The 25,003-nt window shown below is 45.8% G+C and overlaps 2 protein-coding genes across 2 annotated transcripts; both read left to right on the top strand.

Annotated features, from left to right (window-relative positions):
• Window positions 1-3,593: 3,593 nt before the first annotated feature.
• Window positions 3,594-8,549, top strand: tsfm (Ts translation elongation factor, mitochondrial). Its single transcript, XM_056273482.1, has 6 exons — window positions 3,594-3,703; window positions 4,004-4,156; window positions 5,073-5,201; window positions 5,307-5,429; window positions 5,615-5,696; window positions 7,996-8,549. The coding sequence occupies exons 1-6, from the start codon at window positions 3,656-3,658 to the stop codon at window positions 8,388-8,390; spliced, it is 930 nt and encodes a 309-aa protein (XP_056129457.1). The 5' UTR covers window positions 3,594-3,655; the 3' UTR covers window positions 8,391-8,549.
• Window positions 8,550-14,949: 6,400 nt separating this feature from the next.
• On the top strand, window positions 14,950-24,934 carry myl6 (myosin, light chain 6, alkali, smooth muscle and non-muscle). Its single transcript, XM_056273484.1, has 6 exons — window positions 14,950-15,075; window positions 15,368-15,395; window positions 16,554-16,697; window positions 20,473-20,646; window positions 21,153-21,230; window positions 24,439-24,934. The coding sequence occupies exons 1-6, from the start codon at window positions 15,073-15,075 to the stop codon at window positions 24,465-24,467; spliced, it is 456 nt and encodes a 151-aa protein (XP_056129459.1). The 5' UTR covers window positions 14,950-15,072; the 3' UTR covers window positions 24,468-24,934.
• The last annotated feature ends 69 nt before the right edge of the window (window positions 24,935-25,003 follow it).

Here is a 25,003-nt window from a genome sequence, read left to right as displayed (position 1 = left end):
CGTCATCACATGACCTTTGACCTTCGTTACCAATCAAAATGCGACGTGCCAAGAGACGGGGGGAGCGCAAGAACTATAGGGTTTTTTGTGCAACGTCGTCACAGAGATGCGTGCGCAACTAGGGGGCAGAAAGCAGCTACAGCGCAGAGGTTTTAACCAAGATGGAGTTGAGATACAGCAGAGATGACGCGCAGTTGTTGTGCAATAAACTGCACAAACCGCCAACAGGACGGGTGACCCCTTTGGAATGCTGAACATTTTCCTTGTTGAACCGCTTTGGTAGCTCTCAAAAGATGCCCCCTGGCTGCGCACGCACCCAATAATGTTTGCAAACAGGAAGCCCGCCCGTTTATAGGCTTGTAAACTGTTGGTTTCTTCACACATCGTCCCTGTTTGCTTCCTGCTACACCTTCACTTTGCATGGACAACAATGAAGTCCCGGTGCTTCACACTGCGCAGCGCTGCAGCGCAGGAACCAACCACCTATGTGGTCGTGTGGGTTGCAGGACTCGTTGGATACTGAAGTTTTAAGGAATTGATCGGGGGATTATGAGCACGCGAGCGCGCGCTTACACGCACGCACGCTTTGAGAAACTCAACACCTGCGCAGCATTCAGGTGGTTTGAATGCATCTAATAGCACCTTATCGGGTTACGCTCTGTGATAACTTTCAAAATAACTTTGCACATCTGTTTTAAAACACAGACTTTCCACACTTTGTTTCTCACAGATGTTAATGATTTTTAACCCTGTTAATTAACCTGGCAACATCAACCAAAGCTCCGTCTCTACGTGGCTCTGTTGCGTTTGAAATGTGGAACGTTCAGCATGCTTACCATCCTGACATACTGACCGTATAGATGCTCTCTCCCTCTCTCTCTTCCCCCCCCTCTCTCTCCCTCTCTCTCTCTCTCTCTCTCTCTCCCTCTCCCTCTCCCTCTCTCTCTCTCTCTCTCTCTCCCTCTCTCTCTCTCTCTCTCTCTCTCTCTCTCTCTCTCTCTCTCTCTCTCTCTCTCTCTCTCTCTCTCTCTCTCTCCCTCTCTCTCTCTCTCTCTCTCTCTCTCTCTGGTCAGAGCATCCAGATGTTGTGTTCACAGGGGTTTTTGCACGTCAGCGTGCCTGCCTCACTGTCCCTGACCCACTGGGGGCACATGCTGCCCGGAGGAGCGACGCCGGGACACGTGTGATCCCCAGTTCAACTCAAATCAGGATTAAGGGATCTGCAAAGTGTGCAGGAATTAAAAACCTGTTTGCTAAACAAACTCAGCGAAATACACATGTTGAAAAGTGTCAACTTTCTCCCTTTTTACTGTGCAGAAAGAAAGAAAGAAAGAAAGAAAGAAAGAAAGAAAGAAAGAAAGAAAGAAAGAAAGAAAGAAAGAAAGAAAGAAAGAAAGAAAGAAGGAAAGGCATTTGCATTAAAAGGAGGGATAAGGGGGGGAGTGACCGTCTCCCTCTGAATGGGGGTCGGTGTCTACAGTTTCCTTAGAATTACAGAACAGTCAGCGAGAGTCAAGCGATGACGTCTTCTGGCTCTGACGCCCCACAGTGGACATAAAAAGTCTACACTCCCCCCCCCCCGTTAAAATGGCAGGGGGGGTTGTGATGTAAACAAATGAAACCAAGATAAATAACATCGGAACTTTTACCACATTTTGCAACCTATAGAAATAAAGTTAAAAAAAATCAGAAACTTGATTAAACTTGAGTAAAGTTTTACTTGCAGCAGTTAGAAAGCTGTTACCAAAGCCTGGCTTCATGTAAACCCCCCAGAACCGGGCGGACGGAAACTGGCCGAGAACTTTTTGTTATGGAAAAGTGGACGTGCCTTGTGAGAGTCCGAGAGACTATGTGTAAAAAGATCTGGGAAATCTGAACATTTACGGGGGAAATGACACTGACTCAATCAATGCCTCATTAGCTGATTTGTGTGAATACTGAAGTATTTCCAGACATCTATTGATTGTTATTTTTTATTTATTATTTTTCAAAACTGTTTGCATATCTTACTGTATTCTTTGTTGTGTTGATGTTGTTGTATTGCCCCGTTTACACCTTTTTGAAAACTCAGTAGAAACTTAAGTGAGGAAAAAAACAATCATAAACATATTAGGTAAAAAACAACAAATCTTACAGAAGCTTTCAGTTAGTAAGCGGGGGGTGGGATCAGCATCAGAGCTCATGATGGTCCAACTCTCCTTCGTGTCACTGTAACGTTCCCCTGTAGCTCAGTAGTGGGGGGGGGGGTAAAGGGGTAAAGCTATGTGTAATGCCCCCTCTCCTTATGATATAATTACGTATACATATGTATATGGAAGATAACTATCTAGCCCCCCCTATAGGTCAGAATGCAAGATAAGAGTTTGGCCTGCCTTCTAACTTAATTAAAGCTCTGCTGCAAATGCACCGGAAACGATAAAAGGGGCGTCAGAACGGATGCTAGCTGACGCCGGTGTATTTCTGATGAGGGTTTTCATTAACTCGTTTAAACAGATTGCTGATGTTGTTTAACTTTATTTAGCAACAACTACACCTTCCATCCCACTTTCGATCCTCGCGCCGCTTGTTCTTCTTCTGTCCCCTTACAGCAGTCCCTCTCCGCCAGCCATCGCCTCACAGTGCCCTCCAGTGGTGATAGAATGTAGTGCCCACAAACAAATACAGATGTCGCCCGGCTTTCGTATACAGTTAAAAGTGTTATACGACACACCGTGAGAATTGTCATGCTTGCTCTATGTCAGTGTTTCTCAACTGGGGGTCCGCGGACCCCTAGTGGTCCGTGGTGTAATTGCAAGGGGTCCGTGAAAATAAAATATCTTTAAAAAAAAGATCCTATGACATTTATAGAAATAGGATCATTTTACTCAAATGTGACTGAGACCTTTATCTACCTAAACTATAAAGGGTAACATGACTTTTTTCTCTAATTACATCTGTTTCACAAGTGTAATTTATTGTATTTTAATAAGAGATCTCGCTCTCGTTTGCATTGTTAAAAGTTACTGCATAAAAATTCTGTTGTTACATCTATCTGAAAGTTACTGCATAAGAATTCTGTTTTGTTAACTATATCTAAGTTACAACTGAAAGCTCTTATTTTTGCCCCAAAGAGTGAATAAATGCTATAATGCAATTTAAAATGCAGTTTCTACTGTTTCTATCAAATTGCAAGCCCCTTCCCCCAAGAACAGGTGGAGGGGTCCTCAGGGTAGATCAAAAATACGCAGGGGGTCCAGGACTCCAAAAAGGTTGAGAACCACTGCTCTATGTGACAACCCGGGCGTAGGCTTAAACGTCGTCATTCCAGACGACGTTCCTCCGTTCCGCCATCTTGGGGATTATCACCCAGCAACCCGGTAGCACAATGCATAATGGGAACTATTGTAACACCGCAATGTCATTTCCCTTCGTGTTATTGGTTTAGGAATATGCTGCCAAGCATTGCTTATTCAAAAGTGAACGGAGAGGGATTGTTTGGCGTGTGTGACACCGCTCCCATGCGCCAGGGGGCGCTGAGCAAAGCACAAAAAGTAAAAGAGTCGGGTTGTTTTTGTCCGAGCTCGGGTGCCGTACACAGCGTGCCCCCCCCCCCCATGACTTTCCTGCTGTGTCTTTCGTAAGGGTTTCGGCTCAGATCTCATTTCGGGTTCACACAATGTCGTTAGCCGCCGTGTTCCGGACAGCTGGGAGGGAGCTCCCACAGGTGAGGCATTTAATTAGCCCCTGGTAGCGACAGCGTAAGCGGCTGTTGGCTGAATTCAGGCGTCTTTAGCCGCTGTTCTTCATGTCACAGCGTGCAGCCTAACAGCCGCTGTGACAGACTGGATGACTTAATGACCTCGACTCCTTCCTGACTGGTATTCAGAATGACAATTAATGCAATAACTGAAGGGGGAGGGTGCATGTTCGCCGACTACGTGCAGTCAGTGGAAACTGCCCCACGTCAGAAGCGTGCTAAATTAATATGTCACGTGTGTCAACGTATGACCCCCCCCCCCCCCAGGTCAGCATCTGCCAGCGTGTGTCCTCCTTCCGCACAGGCTGTCACCTTCTGGCTGCGGAGAAAGCCCTGCTGATGAAACTCCGGAAAGAAACGGGCTACACCTTCATTAACTGCAAGAGAGCGCTGGAGATGTTTGAGAATGACGTAACCAAGGTAACGCTCTCCTCCGAACCGTTTTGTTGCGTACGTCTCAAAACGTGCGGGCCGCTGCAGGAGGGGGGGCCGGCTGCTTGGAATAACGACTGCTTCCGGTTTTGAGTTTGCAAAGGGTCGCTGAGAAGCGAAGGGATCAGGGCTCAGCAATAATGCATTGTCGTCTCGTTCATCCAAAAACGACACCACCAAACACAACCCCAGAGAGAAGAAAGCACAAACAAAGCACACAGACAGTCAACAACACAACACCGTCCATTCAGCAAATTGGGAACACAGTTCACCATGCTTTGGTGTTAAATGATGAGACGAGTCATGAGTGCTGACCTACTCTTTTGGGTAACACTTTAGTATGGGGAACATATTCTAAGTAAAAAAAACTTAATTACTAGTGAATTAGTAATGATCAAGATGTCACTTTAGTATGGGGAACATATTCTAAGTAACAAAAACTTAATTTAGAGTAATTTAACACTATGAACACTTGTAGTTTTGTGTGTTGTTATGTAAGAACAGACCATATTCATTAAGTGTTAGTAAGGGAGAATAACTCTTCTTGTGGTACTGCCACCTTATAAAGTCCATACTAAGCAAAGCATATTGAGCTGGTACTACTAATAAGCAATAATTCTGAGGTTATAGAGGGAAAACTCATAGTTAATGGCTTACTGGTTGTATAATAAGGCCATGCAGAATAAGGCATTAATGAGTACTTAATAATGACCAATTAAGAGCCAATATGTTGCTAATTTGCATGCTAATAAGCACCTAACTAATGGTGAATATGTTCCCCATACTAAAGTGTTACCCTCTTTTTATATCTGACCACACTGCCATTTTAACAGGGACTGGATTGGTTTAACAGCTTGCCGAGTCTGTGCCGTAGTGGTCTTGATCTTCTCCTCCCGACACACAGGCAAAAAACTGGTTGCACGAGCAAGCCCAGAAGGAAGGCTGGAGCAAGGCAAACAAGCTACAGGGTCGGAAGGCCAAAGAGGGTCTGATCGGTCTGTTTGTGGGCGATAAAGCAGCAGTAATGGTGGAGGTAAGCAGTGGACCTGGTGATACACAGCTCTTTCTCTGGTTCTGCTGATGCCCGTTACCGGATTTACCATGTTTGACTTCCCGTTTTTTTGCCTTTATGGTGCAGGTAAACTGTGAGACAGACTTTGTCGCCCGTAACGAGAAGTTCCAAAAACTGGTTAAAAATGCAGCATTTGCCACCCTGACTCACCACGGGACTAAAACCCGAGACCATCCGGGATATGTGAAGGTATGAGCCAAATGCTCAGGGTGAGTTTAGTGTTGGACACAGAGATGTCTCAAATAGATTCCAGGATACCAGACGCTTCGTAACCCTCGTCATTTCTGTTAGGATAGGACAATACCATGCTAGTCTTCTTTCTTTTTTGAACGCCACGTGGGCTTTTCTGATGTGTGGACTGTTCATGGTTTCAGAGCATGCTGGGAGCAGATGAGCTGACAAAACTGAGTGTAGGTGAAGGAACATCGCTGGCTGACGAGGTGGCACTTACAATAGGTGGGAAACTTGTCTTATACTAAGACCTAGCCACACTAACTTACAGCTGATTCAAAAGATGCACGTGATGTGGAAATCCAGACAGTCTCTTTTGGTTGGGAGTCATTTTTGCCTTTTTGCTCTTTGTCCTCATAGCAGCAGTCAAGATTTTCTATTAACTTAAAGTGGCACAAGTTTTGTTCTTAGGCCAACCACTGACTTCATATGTTTATGATCCTTTACCAAGCACTAAAGCAGATCGTTGCAAGAGCTCATTTCCATGTCTGGCTTATTAGGAATCTGGCAATATCAATGGATCACAAACTTAAAATGCTTAATTATCTACCATTTCTTTTCTAACGCTGGTCAAATTTATCTTCTACAATGTCAGAAGGCACCAAGATCTTGTAAAAGCGTTTTTAGTTTCTATAATGAGGGTGGTGTCCGTGCTCTGCATTGCTCTAAAACCAGATTAGGAGTGCTCAGATATTTTGACTTTGAATGTTTTGGCATTTACGCAGTACTATCAAAACCTGGGATAAAAATGGGAGCAAAGAGACTTGATACCATAGGTAGAGGTTTCATGGCCTGTTAACTCACTTGAGTAATCTGGGCACATCCACTTACAGACTGGTGAAGGTGGGACTGCTTCACACAGTCAAGTGAAGACTCCTCATTGGTGGATTCAAACATCAATCACAGAAGCACTTTTAACAGCATATCCCAGATAGCAACATTGCTGTGGCCCGGACCCGTCCCACACCCGACACTTTCATCTGGCCCACATACTGTGTGGGATAATGGCACTTGGGCGGTCTGCTCCTGTTTGCCAGATCTGGGCCAGAACCAAGCCATAGCAATGCCGCATGTGCCACATATTTGCCAAAGGTGGCCCATATTTGTTGTGTGATATTTGGGCCATATTCACCATTTACCACACGGGCCACTTCAGGGTCACATCCAGATCCCATGTTGCCCAGAGCACCGCATCTTTGCCAAAAAAGGCCCACATTTGATTTGGCATATTTGGGCCATATTTGCTGTGTTATACATGTGGGCCACTTCAGGCTCACATCCAGTTTGTCAGGGCCGGAAGGCCATCAGTGCCGCATCATTGCCTGAAGTGGCCCACATCCGGATGCTATCTGGGACACTTGGGCACCATTGCCAACCTCCAACTGAACGTGCTCTAAAGTGTCACTTCATAGTTTAACCTGAAATTCAAAAAAGATTGGCGGTAGGACGGCTTCCTTTTTGTTTGAATATCATTTAAAAGTACTGGTACTTTATCGGGGCATGCATCTGATAATCCCATTTTAATCATCAGAATCGGATTTATTGGCCATGTAAGTTTGCACACACGTGGAATTTGAGTGTGGTTTCGAGGCTCTGACGGCCACGAAAGGAGCGAGAAATAAGCTCTTTTTAACGGGAAGTAGGCTGGCCCCATAGAAACCCATTAATCGACAACGGTGGTGTACGCATCATATTCAGCGCCTGTGATGGGAGCTTGGAGACAGACAGGCCTGTAAATGCTGCTATGTCAGGGATCTAAGGCTGCTATGTCAGGGATCTGGAGCTGCTATGTCAGGGATCTGGAGCTGCTATGTCAGGGATCTGGGATTTTTCTTTTTTTTTGTTTTTTTGAGGAGGGTTGTAAATGCCGCATGCTTTCAGGCAGAAAACGGGTAACAGTAGGATTTTTTAAAATTTTTGTATAGTATACTTTTCTATATACATCTATACCTGTACATGGTAGTTACTTGTTTGTGTTTACCTTGTTGTGTTTGTTTTCGCTGTATGTCTGTTCTGTGTGAGTGATGGAGCGCAGTGGCAGAACCGGAGTCAGATTCCTTGTGTGTGTGTGTAGGTCTACACATCCTTGTGTGTGTAGACCTACACATACTTGGCCAAATAAAGGTGATTCTGGTGCTGAAGTGTTAGGAATCCCGTCAGGAGGGCAGCTAGTGGGGGCTTGCTGATTCATTTAGAGGAACAGAATCTCTTCAGCAAGCCGAGTCCTTGTGATCCTGAAAACATGTTGAATTATTAAAGTAAAAAAGTCACGGTAAATAGAAAAAACAATATCGGTATTCATTACCATGTCGTCTTGATTATCTATCCCTCTTTTGTCAGACATGCATGAGTTTTTTTAAGCCGAATGACAAATGCAGTGTGTTGCGCTGATGTTCAGTGTGATTGCAGAATTTCAGAGATGTAACATCGTCCTCTCTCTCTCTCTCTCTCTCTCTCTCTCTCTCTCTCTCTCTCTCTCTCTCTCTCTCTCTCTCTCTCTCTCTCGCTCTCTTTTCTTTTTTAGGTTCTCTGGGTGAGAACATGTCGGTGAGGCGGGCGGTGACTGTGGGCGTCCCTGCTGGGTGGCGGATCGGCTCCTATGTGCACGGCGGCCTGACTAGCCAGACTGATATGGCCATGGGGCGGTACGGTGCCCTGGTGGTCTTCCAGGGTGGGAAGGAGGGAGATCAGGAGGCTTTAGGACGCAAGCTGGGGCAGCATGTCGTTGGAGAGGCACCTCTTTCCCTGGGCAACGTGGATGACCTGCCCTGCGGTGACAGCGAGACACGCCTGCTCCCTCAGAACTTCCTGCCAGACCCAAGCCTGACAGTAGCACAGTTCCTCAGGGGTCAGCAGGCCAAGGTGCTGGACTTTGTGCGATTTCAGTGTGGTGAGACGTTCAGCGAAGGAACAGAATGAAAGGGGTTGAACATGGTTTCATAGAAGTATTTGTCATCTTTATCGCTGATGAAGAATAAATGCAGTCCTGTAACGTTGTCGTGAATCCACAGGCCGGATGTATACCGATGTGGTGATACTGTGTCATGAATTGTACCGTTCAGACATTAAAACATTCCGTTTTAAGTCGCTGAGCTTCATGGTGCGTCCTCATTTAGCAGACCGGTTAGACGGAAGACACAAGAAACCAAAGATGGTTTTATCTGGATAAGATGCGGCACTTGCTTACTTACTCTTCCATTGTGCCCTCGTTTGCAATCGCCCTCTAGCGTTGGTAAGTGTAAACAACATCTAAAATGAATGGGTGAGATGGGCTGAGACGGCAAATGGCTAGAAACATACCTTATGTGACTACAACTGAATATTATTTTTCAGGTTCTGGGGGGTGGTCTGCAAACACTCCCAAGCTCCATCAGTCAATACGTACACACTTTTTGTAGATGCTAGCTTCCGTAGCGGTGTAGCTAAACAACGCTGATTTGCCGTTTTGGTTGATCAGGATGCAAAAATCATCGTTCCGACAGATACGTCTGTGACGCAATTACGTGACTCAGAATCTACTACTACTACTACTCTCAATTACTCCCATTAGGGGGCGCCACAGCGGATCATGCGTTTCCATCTCTTCCTGTCCTCTGCATCTTCCTCTATCACATCAGCCACCTGCATGTCCTCCCTCACCACATCCATAAACCTCCTCTTTGACCTTCCTCTTCTCCTCTTCCCTGGCAGCTCCATATTCAGCATCCTTCTCCCAACATACCCAGCATCTCTCCTCCACACATGTCCAAACCATCTCCATCTTACCTCTCTTGCCTTGTCTCCAAACCGTCCAACCTGAGCGGTCCCTCTAATATACTCGTTCCTGGTCCGCGGTGGTGTAGCGGTCTAAGCATCGGCTCTGTGTCGATGCAGTTGCCCACTGGGGACTGGGGTTCGCGCCCCGGTCTCGTCAGATCCGACTATGGCCGGACTCGACGAAGCAGCGATCATTGGCAACGCTGTCTTCGGGAGGGGGGCGGAGTCGGCTTGTGTTCGTCACGTGAATGCGTCTCTGTGTGTGTCGGAAAAACAGTGGTTCGGCTTGGAGTCGCCTTGTCACGAAAGTGGCGAGGCGGTCTCCTTCGAGACTGCCGGCCGGAGAGATGCAGTTGGCGAACGCATACAGTGCGAGGGTGGGTGTTTGAATTAAAATAGGGATCGATTGGCCACTAAATTGGGAGAAAAAGGGAAAAATCAGAAATAAATTTATAAAAAAAAAAAATATATACTCGTTCCTAATCCTGTCCTTCTTCATCGCTCCCAATGAAAATCTTATCATCTTTACCTCTGCCACCTCCAGCTCCACCTCCTGTCTTTCCATCAGTGCCACTGTCTCCAAACCATACAACATAGCTGGTCTCACAACCATCTTGTAAACCTTCCCTTTAACTCTTGCTGGTACCCTTTTGTCACACATCACTCCTGAAACGCTTCTCCACCCACTCCACCCTGCCTGCACTCTCTTCTTCACCTCTCTTCTGCATTCCCTGTTACTTTGGACAGTTGACCCCAAGTATTTAAACTCATACGCCTTTGTCACCTCCACTCCTCACCATTCCACTGTCCTCCCTCTCATTCATGCATAGGTATTCGGTCTTGCTCCTACTGACTTTCATTCCTCTTCTCTCCAGTGCATACCTCCACCTCTCCAGGGTCTCCTCCACCTGCTCCATACTCTCACTACAGATCACAATGTCATCCGCAAACATCCTAGTCCACAGAGACTCCTGTCTGATCTCGTCCGTCAACCTGTCCACAATTGCAAACAAGAAAGGGCTCATAGAATTAAGCTCAATTTTCAAAAAATGTGTTGGTTTTATTTGATACATTTCTATCTAGTAAGGACACAGTCAGTATAGAAATTAGTACCTATAGAAAGACAATTCCCTAAGACTGCGATGGTTTGTGATGTTGTGAAATTTACAACCAGGTAGGGGAGGGAATCAGCTGGTTGCGTTAAATGGGTAGAGCGAGTGTGCGGCTGGGAATTTTGCTTTCTGGACCTGGTTTTTACACCTCTGGTTTCTTTTCTTTTCTTTAACACAACAGAAACCTGCCGTTTTGACAGGGGTGTGTAGTCTTTTCATCCATCCATCCATTATCCAAACCGCTTATCCTGCTCTCAGGGTGGCGGGGATGCTGGAGCCTATCTCAGCAGTCACTGGGCGGCAGGCGGGGAGACACCCTGGACAGGCCGCCAGGCCATCACAAGGCCTAGACTTTTTATATCCACTGTAAATGAAGATTGTACAGGTAGGAGAAGAAGCCCATTATGCTTAAAGTACCCCCACCTACTACTCCTCAGTTGAAAAACAAAGTCACACAATGTTCAATGAACAGGCCTTCAGAGAGACATACTAGAAACCCACCAGTCAAAACACTGTGTCTTTGTGCACACTAGTGTAAGTGTTCAAACAAGTCCGCAACCCCAAAAAGATGGAAGGAAGTCCCTGAAAGTAGCAGAAGTGAAGACCAGGGTGTTGAATCATTCTAGTGGCTCTATAATACCAAATAATAGTGCATGTCTGAGTTATACTTGCATCTGACTTTACATTTCAATTATTGTACAGTGGCTGGTACACTGATGTATACTTCATTTGAGTCCCTTACAGCAGCAATTTATCCTCTTGATTACTCTGGTTTACTTTGCACTGGTTTAGTTTGCACTGGTTTACTTTGCACTGGTTTAGTTTACACTGGTTTACTTTGCACTGGTTTAGTTTACACTGGTTTACTTTGCACTGGTTTAGTTTGCACTGGTTTACTTTGCACTGGTTTAGTTTACACTGGTTTAGTTTGCACTGGTCTACTTTGCACTGGTTTAGTTTACACTGGTTTAGTTTGCACTGGTTTAGTTTATGTTGATTTAGTTTATGTTGATTTAGTTTATGCTGATTTAGTTTTGTTGAGCGTTCTAGATTTGTTTGCACTGTTTTAGTTTAGTTTACTCTGCTTTAGTTTAGTTTACTCTACTTTAGTTTAGTTTACTCTACTTTAGTTTAGTTTACTCCGGAGAGAAGAGGAATGAAAGTCAGTAGGAGCAAGACGGAATACCTATGCGTGAATGAGAGAGAGGACAGTGGAATGGTCAGGATGCAAGGAGTGGAGGTGACAAAGACATCTGATTTTAAATACTTGGGGTCAACTGTCCAAAGTAACGGGGAGTGCAGTAGAGAGGTGAAAAAGAGAGTGCAGGCAGGTTGGAGTGGGTGGAGAAGAGTGTCAGGAGTGATTTGCGACAGAAGGGTACCAGCAAGAGTTAAAGGGAAAGTTTACAAGATGGTTGTGAGACCAGCTATGTTATATGGTTTGGAGACATTGGCACTGACGAAAAGACAGGAGGCGGAGCTGGAGGTGGCAGAGTTGAAGATGCTAAGATTTTCACTGGGAGTAACGAAGAAGGACAGGATTAGGAACGATTATATTAGAGGGACCGCTCAGGTTGGACGGTTTGGAGACAAAGCAAGAGAGGCAAGATTGAGATGGCTTGGACATGTGTGGAGGAGAGATGCTGAGTATATTGGGAGAAGGATGCTGAATATGGAGCTGCCAGGGAAGAGGAGAAGAGGAAGGCCAAAGAGGAGGTTTATGGATGTGGTGAGGGAAGACATGCAGGTGGCTGGTGTGACAGAGGAAGACGCAGAAGACAGGAAGAAATGGAAACGGATGATCCGCTGTGGCGACCCCTAACGGGAGCAGCCGAAAGTAGTAGTAGTAGAGTTTAGTTTACTCTGCTTTAGTTTAGTTTACTCTGCTTTAGTTTTGTTTACTCTGTTTTAGTTTAGTTTACTCTGATTTAGGCCCTGTGTGATGGTCTGGCGGCCTGTCCAGGGTGTCTCTTCGCCTGTCACCCAATGACTGCTGGGATCTAGGCCCCAGCATCCCCGCCACCCTGAGAGCAGGATAAGCGGTTTGGATAGTGGATAGATGGATGGATGGATGCGTTGCTCCTAAGGTCAAAGAACCCGCTGTGAAGTAGTATCAGCAATACACCCTGCTAGTGATTTGCTTCACACAGGATTTCCATTGGAAGTGGATCCTTGCATCTTTTGTTCTTCAGACGCTGAAACTATTGGCCTTCTATTTTTAAACGCCCATATGCTGATTTGTTTTGGTCTGATATTCATAATTGTTGCATTTAAAACTGGATAACATACTTCTTTATTTATTTTATGGTCCATTCAGATGCAAAACACCTTGTTAACCTCGTGATTATTTTGGGTGAATATCATATATGGACCGGCAGCACGCCCTCTATCACCCTTTTCTTGCATAGCTTTGCCAACTACTTTAATTTGCTGAAAAAGATGGGCAAAATGAACAGAAAGGCTAAAATATTGCACACATCTACTATATCTCATCCCTGCTATTTTAAAGTCTCCTACCTTGCTCTCTCACGCTCCTTTCATGTTACCCTGTTTGTTTTCTTTTTTGTGCGTTTTGATTTGTTTGTAAAATATTATTTAGTCTGTCTTATTTTTCATTCTGATGTCTATTATATTCAATTGTACTGTACCATGCTTTCCACCATTTTTGACTTCCCGAACTTGTTCTGTACATTTGTTCTTGTAACAATAATAATAATAATCACAATTAAAAAAAATCCTGAAAAACATGCAACAAGCCGGAAGAAGACTCGTTGACACCATTCATATAGCGCCCCTAGTGGCGCTTTTCTGTATGACACATTGGCTAGAATACCTTTTTTTAAATTTAGAAAATCAGTAATTCTTCAGAAATGCGTAGGAGAATGTCAGGGATCCTATTACACAACTTTAAAATCTTTGTTTTTTTGTATCAATTTTACTCTAAATGATGCTGTATTGCCTAAACTCATTAGAAAAAGGGAAGAAGTTTGGCTTGGCTTGAGACCATTTTGTTTTACGAATATAGACCCCCCCCCAACAATAAACAATTGCATTGTTGCATATATATATATATATATATATATATATATATATATATATATATATATATGTGTGTGTGTGTGTGTGTGTGTGTGTGTGTGTTTGTTAAAAGAAACACTCAACGGTAGGGAAAGTGCTCAACAAATAAGGAGCAAAATAATCCAGTGAGTCGAGTAAATGCTTGATGAGACAGTACAAGCCCGTTTTATGCCATAAGCAATCATATATATATATATATATATATATATATATATAATTTTCCATAGTCCAATAGTTAATTTAAAAGCCAACAAGCAAAAACAGAACATATATCAATATAACAGCAACAACCAGAAACATCACACAAGACTAAACTTATCAAACAGCTATGAGCACTAGTAGTGTGTGTGTGTGCGTGTGTGTGCGTGTGATGTCCTGGCGGCCTGTCCGGGGTGCGATATTATGAACCCTACATAGCCCTCGCCAAAATCCCGTACCCTGTCCCAAATCTCGCGAACGGACGCCGGATTTCCGCGAACGGACGCCGGATTTCCGCTGCGTTGCTAAGGAAACAATCAACTATCAACTCGGTGCGAAGCAAAGCTAACGTTAGCTACCTTCAATTTGAATTTATGAATCGTCTAAAAAGTGAACCATGGGGTTGAAATTATGATTGTGAGGGAAAGAATAGCCTTAAGTTGACTAACCTAACAATTTTAGGTTACAAGGTCTGCCTCTGCTCCTTGGATACGTTATTGGTATTATAATTGTGATGCATTTGAGGCTTGATGAGACAAAGAATCAGAATGAACCCCAGCTAAAAGGTTACATTGAGTAGTACATCACGACAGAGTCAAATATGTCATCTTCCTGAGGGTGGCGCTAATGTGCAAGAGCTGAAGGTGGCGCTAATGTGTAAGACTTGTAAAAGTCATATTACTACAATATAGGAGCTCGTTTTGTTTGTAGTCATGATAAGGGGTGAAGTATCCTATGCTCAAACGTGGAGCAAGCAAAGATTGAGTTAAAAACGTTAATGTTGATTGTGGATAACTTAGACAGGTTAAATTGTGGGTGTACAGCGTTTCCTTGATGAGCGCTAACCCCATAACAACATATTTTCGCGTTGCTACGGTGGCGCACACGTGACAAAGCCAGAAACGGGATTTTGGCGAGGCCTATGTAGGGTTCATAATATCGCGTCCGGGGTGTCTCCCCGCCTGCCGCGCAGTGGCTGCTGGGATAGGCTCCGGCCTCCCCGCCGCCCTGACGGCGGGATGAGGTGTAAGCCATATTCAGCCTAAATCTCTCCAGTACGTTGCCATCAGCTTCTGGGAATCTCCTGATGAGACCTTCTTAACCTTGCTTGTGAGACAACGCCTGCCACCAAACGTTAACGCTCCCTACGTTGTCAGACAAAACAGACCCAAACGCGTCTTCCTCCTGAAGAAAAGAGCGCTATTTCTTCATATATTTCTTTAAATTCCGCTCCTTTTGTTTTGCGTACGCAGCCCTGCCGTAAACGGCTTGCAACGTCCACGTGTTGTGTTCAATAAAGACAGGCGGCGGCGGCGGGGAGGGGCGGCGGAACCCACGTTTGAATGGCTGGGGGCGGAGCGAGTTGCTGACGTCATAAGGGCTGTACCCGGGATGGTCTATCAACACGGTGCGCTTTCCAGAGGTCTTCCCTGCTCCTCGGTCATCCCAGCGCAGACATGGTGAGCGGAAATGCCGTCGGCGGGTTGTGCGTGTTGAATTGAAAACGATATTTGTGAAACACGCTTCCTCTCATGTCGCGTCCGCGTACTTGCGAACAGACGCCCGGCTAATCTCGTCTCTTAACCGCGCTTCCGGTACCAGGAACTGGCTAGCTAGCCGCTAAGCTAGCTGGAGTGCTGCTGCTGTGGCTGCTATAGTGTGAGATCAGCTATGCCTATATTGTACTAATGGCGATTTCTTCTCTTCCCCCCCCCCACCTCCCCCCATCCGCATTCACCCTATCTCGACCAGTCGGACTTCTCAGAGGACCAGATCATAGGTGAGTAATGGGCGGATCGATCGCCCTGATTGACTCCCCAGCCTTTACAGCGGTCGCGTTAGGCGGATCTCTGCAAACGTGGGTTTTACATTTCTTGCTGTAACCCCCCCCCCCGTAGTGGGACTCGAGTTTCTGCAGACTGCCGGATCCCCCTGAGGTAACAAGACGGTGTAAAAACAAATAAACGAGCCAATAACGTCACTAATGTTAGGTGGAGGTTCAACTGCGTGTCGTCTTGAGCTAACCTGGTGACTAACGACAGCCCTGGAGTTCAGCCCTTGCGGTTCGTGTTGCGTGTTAAGTGAATGCGGTGCAGAAGTGGCCCGTGGTTGCTGGTGCATGCTCTGCACTTTGCTCTGGGAAGTTTTGTAGACGTCAGTCTCGTGGGATCGGTGTCCATGTGTTATGGGTTGTCTATATATATGTTGGGGACAGTGAGTTAATTTAAGGGTTGTTTCCGTGTCAGTGTGTTACTGTATGGGGAAGTAGTGTGTTCTCGCCTTGAAGTTCTTACGTTAAAGGCGTGGCCCCAAACCTGGCTGGGGTGCAGTTTCCTCAGCCGCACCGCTGGACTGTAACAGCCCGCTGCGGGTCACTATATCAGTTCTGTGTGCCCCTATTGACGCTGACAGGGGCCCTTTGTGGAGTGTTTTGGGGTTGTTTTGGTCATTATAGTGGGCACTTTTCTCACTTCGTGTTTGTTTGGGGAATCGAAGTTGGGGAAGAAAAAAAAACGCACGCCTTACGCATGCGCATGCTTTCATTACCATATAAGGCAAAACCAGCGGCTTGCTGGGGCTAGTTGTAGTTGCTGGTGGCTGGATTGGCTGCATACCAGCGACCAACAGCCATGGCAATGGCCCTGCAAGACAAGCCCTGATATGTCAGTCATTCTCCTAATCGGTGTGTTTCATTAACAAGTAGTTTGCAGAATAAAGCGCGTTCGTGATATTGCAACTGCCAAGTTTAATAAAAAAAAAAGTTTGTCTTTGCATTGTTATATTAATAAAACAGCTGCATCGGGTGTTGCATTTACAACAACGTTCATATTTTGGTATGTCTGTTTATTTGCTGTGAGGTAGTTGTGTGTTATTAGTGATCCTTCCCTTACACGATGCACAGTTATATCTGAGATCCTCCTTGTATGTGTCCTGTCAGAGTTCAAAGAGGCCTTCCTCTTGTTTGACCGCACGGGTGATGGCAAGATCAGCTACAGCCAGTGTGGGGATGTTATGCGGGCCCTTGGCCAGAACCCTGTCAATGCTGAGGTGCTCAAGGTCCTGGGAAACCCCAAATCAGATGGTAAGTTCCACAAGGCCCTCTGGCCAACAACCAGCCCTCCTAATGCCACTTCGCTAGATTAGCCTGACCCACTAGGTTTTCATTCTTGTCACATTCAGATGTGGTCTCTTGAATATGCGGGCACATTGACCCCCGTAGCTTCACAGAAACAACAAATTAAGTGATTTGATGATGTTTGTCCCGCTATGTCGGGCTTAGGGATTTGGGTTATGCCCTCCTCACTGTCTAACGCTGTGGTGGTTCTAGCTAGTATTGGCACCCTGGGCGAACCCCCCTTTCAGCCCCCCGCCAACAACAAAAAACACCATTCTACACTAACTGTAAATGTTTATTCAGACATTTAGAACAGCACATATAAATAATCATAACATTTAAAACTATATAAATATACAAAATAAGACTCAAATATGGACTTTGGAAGGTTGACAGCACTCTGAACTTCTTACCCACATTTTCCAATGTGGAAAATTTTTCCTGAAAGGCTGAGGTTGCGGTATCAACAATGACGCAGAAAAATGTCACCTCCATCTTCTTCAGGGCTCATCAAATGAGTTGTATGAGAAGTGCCGCTTTGTGAACCTCAGTCTTTTTTGTTGTGGAACCGCCTCTACATCCTCGCAAATATCCTAAGCTGATGTTTGTGCAGTCATAAAGCCTGTTGCCCTGTAGGTGCTGGGACCTCTCTGTGTCTTTCTGAGGTCTGACTGCAACATCCACATGTATACTGGTAGACTGCATCAGCTTGCTCACATGTTGGATCTGCTTCAACATGTCTTACCACACCACTGTGGTAAGACCACTGTGGATGCTAATCCCACCTCCTCTGACAAGGAATGGGCCTCAATCTTTATCACAGGGTCTTTGGTTTGATCCCTCACCTCAGTCAGCGCCTCTCTCGCTGCTGCTACCAAATACCTCAGTGGCTCGACACTTTTAACTTTAACTCTCCCACCTTGTCTCAGTCAACATCTTCAAGTGATGTCCACATGTTTTTTTTTCAGGCTGGCCCATTGCTGTGTGGAGGCTGAGAACAAGGTGTACGGATTGTGTAAGTTGCCAAAGTAACCTGTGGCATCTGCAGAACTTTTGTCAGAAAACCGATCGCACAAAGGCCATTTTTTTTTTTGTGGGCACCCTGTGCCGCCCCAGACAAGATGCTGCCCTGGGCGGCTGCCTATGTCATCCATATCTAAATCTTCCAGTGGTGTAACCCATGAGAGTCTACCCAGACAAGTTCTGTCCTGCTCTTGTGTGTCAGTCACTGGAGGAGATGAAGCTTTTTGGTATGTTAACATCACCGTGCTGTGATCAAGCAACGTTTGTGTAAACAGATTTATGGTATTTGCACCAGCTGTTGAGTTTGTTTACTCCCACAGGCGCATCAAATCGGATGTCGCATACATTCACTCCCCTGGTGATGAACAATGACATCATGTCATAGATGCAAAGCAACAAGTCTGACTTTGTTGTGAACTGAATAATGTGGGATCATTATCTCTAGTATTTCCTGTAACCAACATTACATATTATTTACGTCACTCCCTGATTTTTGCACAGTTACTCACACAGAGCCTAGATTAACTTGTCTGACTCATGTGTTTTTTAGCTAGCCGAAAACCCAGATAAGCAGGCTAACATGTCAGAAACACTTCAGAACTGTTGTCAAAAGACTGATTTGTGTGAGCATGTTAAAGGCGATGAAGCACAGCTTACCTGAATCTCTGTTCGTGCTGTTTCTGCGAAAACTTACCGCCTATGAAACCGCGTGGGCAATATACGTACACCATGTGGGAGAGGCTAGGTGAGAATAGTTGTGGGGGGTGCAGAAAAACTAATTTTAAAGATCTTTAACATCTTACAAGAGTGTATATTTTTTAGATGCACTCATCAAACATTTTGCACCCCTTTCACCCAAAATCTATGCAGATGATACAGCTATGTCAGTTTGTGAGTGAATATGAGTTAGAAGCCGGGTTCATGAGGTGCTTCATATCGAAATAAGCAAATTTAGATAAAAATAAAAACTGTCACCACCCATCCCCTCTTATATTACAGAGCTTTTACACCACTTTTCAGTCGCGTAGCGGTCCTTTGGGCTTCTGTCTGTCCCCTAGTTTAGGCTGAAGCTAAGAAGTGGCTGTGCTTTTGCTGTCGCTGCCCCTACACTGTAGAATAACCCCCCCCCCCATTCTGCCAGCTCTACCTTGTTGGGTGATTCATTTAAATCTCTGTGCAAAAATGGGTTTTTAGATGCCCAGAGCTTTTGTCTGGGATTAGACAGGTTTTCCTGGTGGCTCACCTGGTTTCTGTGAAACTATACACTGTTTTATTGCTTCTATTGCTGTGATTTTAACATTTTGGGTTTTTTTTATATTGTTTGTTTGTTATTGCTCTGTTGTTGTTTTTTTATTCTTTATAGCATGATGTAATGGATCAATAATGGTCAATGTGGCCCAAGGTTGAGAGATCATGCTACTTATTTTAATCAGTGATGGAGGTTGTTATACTCTGAACTTAAAGTGAGGAGGAGGAAGGGAAGAGTGTATATAGTAATTATTGTGACATCTCCTAGCAGAACCCGAAGCAAAAATATCTACTTCCAGGCGCCCGGATAGTATGGCGATCTATTCTGTTGCCTACCAACACAGAGATCGCCAGTTCGAATCCCTGTGTTACCTCCGGCTTGGTCGGGCATCCCTGCCGACACAATTGGCCATGTCTGCGGGTGGGAAGCCGGATGTGGGTATGTGTCCTGGTCGCTGCACTAGCACCTCCTCTGGTCAGTCGGGGTGCCTGTTCAGAGGGAAGGGGAGCTGGGGGGAATAGCGTGATCCTCCCACGTGCTTCATCCCCCTGGTGAAACTCCTCACTGTCAGGTGAAAAGAAGCGGCTGGCGACTCCACATGTTTTGGAGGAGACATGTGGTAGTCTGCAGCCCTCCTTGGATTGGCAGAGGGGATGGAGCAGCGACCGGGACTGCTCGGAAGAGTGGGGTAATTGGCTGGATACAGCTGGGGAGAAAAAGGGGTGGAAAAAAAATAAAATCTACTTCCGGAGATGTAGTTCCATGGTATTCCATACCCATGGCCATCTGTTCTCTTGCAGCACTTATTAGGTGGCAGTGGGTATCATACTAGGACAGCCGGGCTTTCTCTTTCAAATGGGATTGTCAACTATAGTTTCCCCACTACACAGTGGATAACTGATCTTGGTCTATAACCAAATCATAAAGGCCTAGAAGTCTCGAAATAACGACATAGTGTTTGTCTTCTTCCCCTTTAGCTATCATTTCTGGTATCTATTCTGATATGCTACTTATGTGTACTAAGACCGGCTATATCTGGCTGTACATGCCTGTCCTTTGGGCTGGTTTGGTTGAGTCTGAACATCTTGTAAGGACCAGGATGGGCTCAAGAGAGGAGCTATTTCACAAATCTGGATGAATAATGGCAAACCCAATGGGGAAGTGAGGTGAATGACTTCCAGATCAATTTATCTGAACACCCATCGATAGAATGTTGGACTAAATTGAAGTGAACATGTTACATTGTCTCCCTTTAACCTCGAACCAGTATTGTGGTACTATAACTTTGTTTCCTTTTTTGGAATTCAAGAAGAAGGTGAATCATTTGTAATCATATCTCTCCATCATTCTATGCCTTGTCATACTGACTCTAGCACATCTATGTATCCTAAATCTTTTGCATCGGAAGGAGAGTCTCTCAGAAAAGCCAATGAAGTCATTCACCTGTTAATCTGTCATTCATTTCTCCAGAGATGAACTACAAGATGCTGGATTTTGAGCAGTTCCTGCCCATGCTCCAGGCCATTGCTAAGAACAAGGACCAGGGCTCCTTTGAGGACTTTGTTGAGGGATTGCGTGTCTTCGACAAGGAAGGGAATGGCACAGTGATGGGAGCAGAGCTACGCCACGTCCTCACCACACTGGGTAAATCCTTCAAATACCTTTCTTAAAGCACAGAGATTTGGGTGACTCCTCTGACCTTATCTAGTAAGCATTGCCCTACCTTATGTGTAAGATTTGGTGCCAAAGATCTGCAGTCGCTGTGATTAGCCATGTCATTGCTTATCAGTTGCAAACCTTGTAAAACAATAAAGGGGCATGGTTTCATGTCGTAGACCTTCTTTAGAACACACCCTGTGTGGACTGGAATGGTGCTAGCTGCTGTACTTTGCCATTGAATTGCAACCAAACCTGTTGCGTTTACCATTGTTCCTGGCCATGTCAACAGCAGACCAAAACAGAAAGACTAGTTGGCTTAATTATCATGCTTAATTTGTCATGCAAAATCACCTCAAGCTATTTGTGTTTCCACAAAAGGTGTGACCCAGTTGAAAACCCTGGTCCTGCCTTTCTCCTTTGGTTTACTAATCTTCATTCAGCAGGTGTAAGTGTTGCTTGAAATGGGTCACATATGTTTCGTTGTACTATAGGTGAGAAAATGACGGAAGAAGAGGTGGAGACTCTTCTGGCTGGACACGAAGATGCTAACGGTCTTATCAACTATGAAGGTAAACACAACATGTTGAAAGATGGGCGCAAATTTCTTTTATGAAAAACAAACAAAATCAGTTGTATGAAAAAGCTTTATTGTTCCAAGAGAAGCTCAAACCATACACACATGAGTCATCACAGGTCAGGGGTTTTGATGAACGATGTGTGTATTCTTTTTACTCCCAAAACTTCAAACTCCTAAAAGTATCTCGCAGTAGGATGTAGCGGGAGATTGGCAGGCGGATTGGTGCAGCGTCAGCAGTAATGTGGACGTTGTACCGGACCGTTGTGGTGAAGAGGGAGCTGAGCCGGAAGGCAAAGCTCTCAATTTACCAGTCAGTCTTCATTCCAACCCTCACCTATGGTCATGAGCTTTGGGTAGTGACCGAAAGGGTGAGATCATGGATACAAGCGGCTGAAATGAGTTTCTTCCGTAGGGTGTCTGGGCTCAGCCTTAGAGATAGGGCGAGGAGCTCGGACATCTGGAGGGAGCTCGGAGTAGAGCCGCTGCTCCTTCGTGTCGAAAGGAGCCAGTTGAGCTGGTTCGGGCATCTGATTAGGATGCCTCCTGGGCGCCTTCCTTTGGAGGTTTTCCGGGAATGTCCAACTGGGAGGAGACCCCGGGGTAGACCCAGAACTCGCTGGAGGGACTACATGTCCAATCTGGCCTGGGAATGCCTTGGGATCCCCCAGGAGGAGCTGGAGGGCGTTGCTGGGGAGAGAGACGTCTGGAGTGCCCTACTTAGCTTGCTGCCACCGCGATCCAACCCAGGAGAAGCGACTGAAGATGAGATGAGATCTAGTATGTCTACTATTTACAGTGTAAAGCTTTCGGTTTTGTGGAAAACAGACCATCCATTCAGATGGGTGTGGGTACTAATCGCTGGGGGAAAAGGGTTTTTGTTTAGAGGCTGTTACTTCCAATAGGAAGCAATAACACAAATCGGCAAGAAGTTGAAATCACTGAGTTCCACAGGAGGATGTCTCCACATGTAACCTGCTGGGGACAGGGCTGTTTTCCCTGTGTGTCATGCTGTACCTTACTTCCGTGTCCACAGCCTTTGTTCATCACACCGGATGAGCAGACGATACAAGCAAATTCCCAAAGTGTTCCCCTCTGTTTGAATTATGCATTACCTCTATGAAAGAACAAGGAAACCACCTCAGAAATCAAACACACTTTTTAAGTAGTGCCAGATATTTTGGATACGCTTGCCATTTGTTGTTAATCAGAAATCAGAATCAGAAACCCTTTATTTGTAATTTTATTTCATGCACTTGGGTACATGAAATGAAATGAGGAAAAAAAAAACACATCAAGAACTACAAGAACAAATGTGTCCAAAATAACACACATATCTAAACTAAACAAAGAAAATCCCTGTCCAGGAGAACGAACGCCAGCCAGGAGGACTGTCAGAACTGCCGGTCTGCATGGGCTAGCAGTTGGCATCGCCTGCCTCGCTGAGGGTGCCCTATCAGACCGAACCTCAGTTTTTCCTCTTTGGGCGCAGCTCCCATTAGGTCTGTGGTCTTTGGGCCCACAGGATGCAGCAGACCAAGCTCTCCCAGCCAGACACCTTCGACACACCTCCTTGCACTCCACACGACAACACTAAAAACACAGTCAAGGCTAGGCAAGGCTGCCGCCAGACTACCCTTGGTGTTACCTCTTCGGACAAAGCTCCATGCAGGGCTGTGATCCCTGGGCCCACAGGACTCAGCAGACCAAGCTCTCCCAGCCGACCCAACACCAGCTCTCCCAGCCATCAAATGCAGACAAACTTAGATGCAGACGTGGACAAAGACACTGCATGGACGGTAGTGGATGAGGCTGCCATCTTCCCACACCGGAAGCAGTGTTAATGAAATTAACAGTGGCTATAAGTGGTGTTAATGAACTTAACAGTGGCTACAGATTGGCTATAAAAAATACTAGGGAAGGTGTCTGGCTTCATGATGATTAAATTTGAGTTTCTTATTGAATCAGATTGAATAAATGCTGACTCTGGTGTGGACTCTTTGTGCAGTAATGGTATTGCTGGAAGCTTCTGGCTTCCTATGTTAGGATGTTTTCGCAATACATTTTAGTCTTTTTATCACTTCAGTGTCTCTTGTGCTCCCTGAGGCTGTAGTCCCTGCATGTGTTCAGGTGGCTCAGCCGGTCCCTCATTAAAGCAGTGGCTCTGGAAGGAGAAGACCGTCAGGATTTCAACTGTGACTCTGGATGAGATACTGCGGTTTCCCCCCCCACTGGGAAACATGCCGTGGACTCAGTAAATGTCGCATACCAAGCATTTCTGCCGGTTTTCCCACTGCCGGCTCCTTATGGCGATGTCCTCTCACAAGTAATGCAAACTTTCCTGACCTCCCTCCCACGCAAGTGGCTGCTGGCGTTGTACACACACTAAATACACAAAGTTTATTTGAAAGTGTTTTTGTTTTTTTCTTCCTACATTGTTCCTCTTTCCAGTGTTTTGACCTTCCTCCTCTTGGCCTCTTCCTTCATTCAGTCCAAACAGTAGGGAAGACACAGTTTCAGCTGGCAGAATCTGGGGCAGGTCACGGCTTCTCCTGAGCAGCGCTCCTGCTTACAGAATGGGCTGCAGTCTGTTTGGACCAGACTCGGGCTCCAACCTTCTGCCTCGAGTAAACTCAGACTCCAGGTGGAAGGGGAGAAACGATTGTGTGAGCAGGTCACTTAAAAAGGCGCTGTGTACTGTCACGTTGTGTTGTTAGCCGACACTGGGAACGACTTGAACCAGCTGGAGCAAAGAATCCAGTTCCAAGTGCTCGACCCACGAGGCTGTTGACCATATGAGGCTACTGTGCAGATGCTGTACATGGACTGTATTGTCTTCTGTTTACTTTGAGACCATCCTGACCTAATGCATTTTTCCTCTCTCTTCTCTCCCGCTCTCTCTCTCGCCTCTCTTTTCTCCTGCTCTCTCTCTCTTTCTCCTCTTGCTCTTTCTCTCTGCCCCTTCTCGCTGTCTCTTGCTCTCTGCCCATTCACTCTCTCTGTCCCTTTTCTCTCTCTCTCCCTCTTGCTCTCTCTTTCTCTCTGTCCCGACTCTCCCCCCCCCTCTGCCCCTTCTCTCTCCTGCTCTCTCTCCCTCTTGCTCTTTCTCTCTGCCCCCTCTCTGTCCCTTCTCTCTCCCTCTTGCTCTCTTTCTCTCTGTCCCGACTCTCTCCCCCTCTGCCCCTTCTCTCTCTCTTTCTCAGAACTCGTGAGAATGGTGATGAGCGGTTGAAGAGTTCAAGAGCACACTTTTTCATTTTATTCATGAATGTGTTTTGTATCACGTTGTCTTGCTCTCCCAAATGCCACCCTTTGTTTTCTTTTAGATTTGAGCTTTTGGGGTTTTGTTTCGTTTTTTGCAGAAGTGCCTTTTCTGTGTATGAGACCGTTTCATCTCATAGCGTCCAGCCACGCGGAGGCGCGCGTCACCGCACCATCTGTGGACAGAATCGGCAGTACCATTCTCTTGATTGTTTTACACATTCCCCCCCGCGTTACTTACCCCGGGACCCCTGTAGTAAACAAGCTGGTTTCTCTTTTCTAGTGCAGGAGATGCTGCGTGTTTATCTAGTGCAGGAGATGCTGCGTGCTTATCGGCAGAGAGGACTCGATGCAGGATTGTAGATACGTCATGACGGAGGGGTACTCTGCTGTCATGTTACAGTCAACATTATTTAATAAAGATCCCAGTTTCTGAAACGCATTTGTCTTCTGGCTTTTATGTCTGCGCCGAGGTCAGGCACCACGTCACGAGTGGGAGGAGCTTAT

This window comes from Lampris incognitus, chromosome 2 (assembly GCF_029633865.1).
Source record: "Lampris incognitus isolate fLamInc1 chromosome 2, fLamInc1.hap2, whole genome shotgun sequence".
NCBI lineage: Eukaryota > Metazoa > Chordata > Actinopteri > Lampriformes > Lampridae > Lampris > Lampris incognitus.
Note: the sequence above shows the minus strand (reverse complement) of the source record. Positions and strands in the feature narration are given on the sequence as shown.